The sequence below is a fragment of the Anoplophora glabripennis genome, unplaced genomic scaffold (genome assembly GCF_000390285.2).
Source record: "Anoplophora glabripennis isolate ALB-LARVAE unplaced genomic scaffold, Agla_2.0 scaffold90, whole genome shotgun sequence".
Classification (NCBI taxonomy): Eukaryota; Metazoa; Arthropoda; class Insecta; order Coleoptera; family Cerambycidae; genus Anoplophora; species Anoplophora glabripennis.
The window spans coordinates 560255-565821 of NW_019416260.1; the positions used below are offsets into that span (position 1 = coordinate 560255).

The 5567-nt window shown below is 34.6% G+C and overlaps 1 protein-coding gene across 1 annotated transcript; it reads right to left on the reverse strand.

The window, feature by feature from the left end:
- Positions 1–1033: 1033 nt before the first annotated feature.
- LOC108917998 (trypsin-1-like) lies at positions 1034–5249 on the reverse strand. Its single transcript, XM_018724833.1, has 4 exons — positions 5060–5249; positions 2088–2379; positions 1422–1636; positions 1034–1365 (listed from the first exon to the last, which is right to left on the reverse strand). Exons 1-4 carry the CDS (start codon positions 5103–5105, stop codon positions 1091–1093), a joined length of 828 nt encoding a protein of 275 aa, XP_018580349.1. The 5' UTR covers positions 5106–5249; the 3' UTR covers positions 1034–1090.
- Positions 5250–5567: the final 318 nt, after the last annotated feature.

A 5567-nucleotide genomic window follows, 5' to 3' on the forward strand; every position in this document is an offset into this window, starting at 1 on the left:
TTTTTTTTGCGGCGATATCCAAACATTGCTTAACAAACTCACCATCTTTAAAAGGCCGACAAGTTTTCGCTATTATTCGAGATATTTCAAAGCTAACTTCAGTGGCTGTTTCAGCATCTTGAATTGGTTTTGTAAACATAGATTGCTGGCCTATTAGTTCCCGTTGTAAAGTGGAAATTCTTTGCGTTCGATTTTCGCCAGTTAATTTGGTAAAAGTTGGATGCTGGGTTTCATAGTGCCTTTTCACATTATATTCCTTCGGAATAGAAACACTACTCTTGCATATTAAACAGACAATTTTGTTATGCGATGAAATAAAAAAGTATTTTTCGGTCCAAATATCATGAAACTGTCGATTTTCATCTTCAACCTTACGACTACGTTTCTTACTGGGGCCTGGTTTATCCATATCAAAATTAATATTATATGTTACAGTCGGTAAAAGCCAAGTTCGAACGACGAAATATTTACTCGTCACAGATTACAGTTCTCAAACAGTATAACGTTCGCTTATCCGTAGTCAAAACTTAACTGCCCCGGTAGCCGGCGATGCGTCGTATTTATACGAGTTACCAAACATCGAGAACCATCCACTTTGTTCGGGGATCGACGTGTTTCGCGAATCTGTAATCTAGTTGATGCGACAGATTTCTAGTCTCGTAATAATATGCTTGGACCGGAGCGCGGCGAGTAGAATAATTTTAAAATTCGTTGGCGGGCCGCATAAACATCGACAGCGGGCCGCATGCGGCCCGCGGGCCGCGGTATGTGCATCCCTGGTGTAAAGGAAATGTAACTTCTATATAATAAAATATTCTAAAATTAAATATCTACTTTTACTTATGTATATTGTATATATCCGGGAAAAAAGTACTCACTTTTTTCCCGGGTAAAACAGCAATTTCATAAAAAGTGACATTTTGTTACCTGTCAATAGAGATCAAATGTCAAACTTTTTTCCCGTTACAGAAAAAAAATATTATATAGAATGTAACGATTGTTCTGGAGGTAAATTGGCCAATGAAAGATCACATAGCGAACTAGTGTTTTATTTCGCAAATTAAACAGAAAATAATTGAAGCGAACATGCTTAATCCTCATCATCAAAGGAATAACTTCTAATCCAGTCAGCGTAGAAGCTAACCTTGTTGTAGACAGATGGTGCTCCTGGTCTAGCACATGGATTGGCTGTCCAAGACGCGATACCGATCAATATTTCTCCATGGGCATCAGCCAGTGGAGTGCCAGAATCTCCAGCGCAAATTGAGATTCCTCCAGTCAGTGGTCCCGTACAAATATTGGCTTCGAAGTCCAGGGGAATTTCTCTACCTCCTCCTAATATTTCTTCAAAGGCGTGTCTGCATTCTGAAATAAGATTGGTTAGGGTTTTCCTTAGACATCGAAAGGTATTTTGAATTTACCCTCATGTTCAAGGATGGGTACCTCGATAAATTGGAGTGTATCGGGCATGATGGGTACATCAGTTCCAGTGAGGGATCCCCATCCTGACAAAAATCCGTTGCGCTCTATGATTTCGTGGTCTGGGTCGGGGAGCTCTATCGGTTGTACCATGTGGTTGAACATGAGCGGATCAGACAGCTTAAAGATCGCGATATCGTGGGGGGAGGCGGTTTCACTGAAAAGGAAATAGGTTTTGGATCTTTGTCTGCGTGGCTAAATCATTAAATCAACACCTCGTTCAGCAACTAAAATATATATAACTAGTAACAGTTTAAACTGAAACAGATTTATATTGAAATACAAAACTGCCATAAAATTTATAGAAACTGTGTCACTGTAAGTGTCAATTTATTATTATTTTTTTATTTTAAACCAGCATTTATCAATTACTTCAATAGTGACGTAATATGATCTTCTGCCAATCCATTTTTAACTCATTTTACTTACGCAGGAAGAAAATTTTTAGTTGCAATGCACACTTCCGTCTCCAGTTTTAAGAATTGCAGATTTATCTTCTTAGAAACGATTGTTAATTGTGAACTGAGGGGTTTGGATCGTGCCGAATTGAGTTCTAAGACTTTTTCGTACAATTCGCGTCCACAAGAATAGATAAAAAACAAACTTACCCTGTGTATCCGCTGTGGATGATCGCGTAGTCGACGCGGGCCACATGTCTCTCCGGGTTGTCATCGTGGAGGTCGACGACGCCGACTAAAATCTCGTATCTGGCAATATCTGGAGCTTGGGTGATACAGTGAGCAGCTGTCAGGACCGCTAGTTCGCTGATGATGGCGCCACCGCAGGCATGCGTACAGATATCCTGGATGCACAACTGGACTGAGGCCTGGTAAGGGAACTGGCCCGGTTCGGCTTCGTCACCTCCTGCGATTCGAACACTGGGAACATCTTTGGGAGCAGCTGGAAGAAAATAATCGATATTTTGTGCTGGCGTATAAATTTGTTTAACGATAATTCAAGAAAATTTTTACCTTGAAAGATATCATCTTTTTGAAAACGGCGATAAATTTACTAATGTTAAAATGTAACTTATTACCGCAGCAAATGTAAACTAGCAAATTCAGATGTGCGAAAATGGTACGACGCGCTTAACAGACCGTGCATCATTTTCAATCTGCAGAGACTCTCCACAATTCACCATATTAACAAATATTTCTAACAGTGTAGCTTAAGGTGGTATGGATTCTCCAAAAAAGTAAATAAATTCGTAATCTGTATATTTATATTTGAAAAAATATAAGCATACCTTAATTTTACTTGTTATTTGCAATATGTTTTAAAAATAAAATGAGTAGGGTAACTTGGAGAGTTCTGATCCATTTCTCACCCACTTTTACCGCCCTCCCCCCATCTTTTTCGTCGCCCCTCCCATTTTTTCCCAAGCGGATGAATCAGAGAGCAGAGAGTTCTAAATCACCCAATCAGAGAGTGGAGAATTCTAAACAACTCAATCAAAGGACTGAGAATTCTAAACCACCTAATCAGAGAACGGAAAATTCTAAACGACCCAATCAGAGGATGCAAAGATATTTGCAATAAATTTAAAAAATGTTTTCTAACTATTCAGAAAATACATTACGAAATAGTTTCCACAAAGAAGCATTTCCGACCGTATTATTTGCGCATGAAAGTTCATCCTCGAATTATATCGATTATCCTATTATTTTTAGCAAAAATATATATTAAAATTATTGATTTGAAGAATTGATTACAGTTTTATTACTATTTCCCTATCTTATTCCAATCACCTGGAGTGTTTTATTTGTGTTGTTAGTAGCAACTTGGTATGTTATAAATTATAGAGAGTTTTGGTACCACTTTAAGGCAATCAGTTACTTGGATGATGCGCCTGCCTTTACTGGTGTTCTATAACATTAACGCTATTCTTAAATAAAGGGTACTAGTGCTGGTTTCTACCCTAGATCTTAGGGATTTCTTAACGCTAAGAAAAGAGTAACTTAGCCTAGATAACCCTTTTGATTTCCACGGAATCTTCTTGATTGTTTAAACTTAGAGTGTCAAAAGCTCTGTTGCAAGCGTCCTTCATTTCCTACTTACGATTTTAATTGTAGAAAATCATTTCAAGATCTTATTCGTCACCAGTTAAGCAAATTTTCTTTGCCTAATCGAAAAATGGGGGACATGTTAAATCAAAATGTTAAAGAATGTATGGTAAATATTAACAATATCCTCGAAAAATTTTTACCATTTGTGCTCTTCAAAATGTTTTGACATTAATATTCGCAACAGTAGATTTTGTTTTTGTGGCAAACATCGATAACATTTTTTTATTATCATGTACTTGTAATTCTTTAAATATATAGATAATTTTTTATATGAAATATTTGTTCATGTAAATGAGTCTATCGAATACGGTTTCCAAACTGTAAATTTTTGAATGCGCATCCCTGTAATACATTTAGGATTTGTGCAAAGTCTCTACAGACCCAAAATGATGTGCAGTCTGCTGTACGTTGTACAATTCCTGCTAATCTGAATTTGCTTCAAACCAGAAATATATAATTTTACAACTTTTTTTAGGTTATGATTTTGTACCTCCTAATGTCTCTTGATTAAGTATTTTTAATTTTACTAAGAAAGTGTACTGTTGTCAAAAGCGCAAAGAGAGGATTGTGTCTCTGTATTGTTGTTTGTTCATTTAGTAAGTATAGTTGATACAAGAAACACTACTGCAAAAAATTAAAGGAACAAATATATTTCGTAAATTTATTTGTGATTTTTGAATCACTGTATCTCAGTGAAAAATGGTCGTGTCTATATAAAAAAATATATTTTTGAAGCTTGAAGTCTCTAGTTTCAAGATCATTTAACAAAACATATTTGTGAGCTGTGAATTTCGTGAAGTTTTGTCAATTTTTTTTCTTTTTGGACTGCCCACGGACCCAGGAAATTTTTTCAAACTCATTAAATATAAAGGTCAGTTACAAGGACCTATCATGGTTTGTGAAGAAATTTTTTTTTTACCCTTGACATTAATTTGGAAAAAAAAAGTGCAAAATAATTATTTTTTACTGTTTTTTAGAAAATCTACCGCTAATTTACAAACATTAAGGAACAGACTAATGTTGAAAGAAATTTTTACAGCTTAATGTACCGACAATAACCCTGTAAATTGACAAGTCGATCCATCTAACCGGTTTTCTATTCCAATTGATCAAAATTTTGGAAAAGAATTAAAGCAACAGATTTATTATCAAAATGAAAAAGAAAAGATTTTCTCTATATTTCCCACAATTTTACATTAGGTATAGTTAAATTTAAGAAAGCTGATTCAATAAGCTAAGCGAACTCTATTTAGGTACTTCACGTGTGTGTAAACATTTTGTTTTATATAAATTGCTTAATATCTGAAAATGATTTAATAAGCCATATTTTACAATCTTTCTACTAAATAACAGAAAACTAAATAGGTACTAAATAAAAATAAAACAAAATACCAGAATAGTAATTAGAACAAATCATATTTTAAGATCCCGTTGTATTTAGAATTTGTGCTATGTTATTGTGAACATATATCATGTATTTTTATTCTTAGTAGAGTAGAAAAAAAAGTGCTTACCAAAGGCTCCAACAAGGAGAATGGACAACAACACTAAAGGAGACATAATTGTAACTGATACGGATTCGATTGCGACTATTCCTTTTATACAAAAATTTCTTATATTAACATATATTAATTAGCATGCTCTCAAAATACCAAAACCGTATTCCAAATAATAAAATATTTTCGTAAAGAGTACTTAAAAGTTAATGTTAACTACTGAAGTGGGAATTAAAAAAATTCGATAAGGTTTTATTTACATAGAACTGACATCTCATCATTCTTTTGTAAAGATACTCTTAAATAGATATATCTCCATATATTACAGTCCTTAAAAAATACAGAGTAGAAATAAATATTCAACTTTTCTTAGGGGGTCTTCTACTTTGTCAGGTCAAAAATTTTGTTTTTATGAACAACTCGAATTCTGTGAATAAGTTAAAATGAATGGTACTTGCAAGAGGAAGCTGGCAATATTTCTCTGAATTTGTTACCACCCACAAAGTCAACACAACGGTACGAAAAG

Excerpts from the sequence above, each read along its gene's own strand:
- LOC108917998 (XM_018724833.1), bottom strand. The coding sequence starts at position 5,105 with ATGTCTCCTTTAGTGTTGTTGTCCATTCTCCTTGTTGGAGCCTTTG. Across the intron at positions 2,380-5,059 it reads TCTCCTTGTTGGAGCCTTTG|CTGCTCCCAAAGATGTTCCC; the intron begins GTAAGCACTTTT and ends ATTTTCTTCCAG. Across the intron at positions 1,366-1,421 it reads ACCCATCCTTGAACATGAGG|AATGCAGACACGCCTTTGAA; the intron begins GTAAATTCAAAA and ends ATCTTATTTCAG.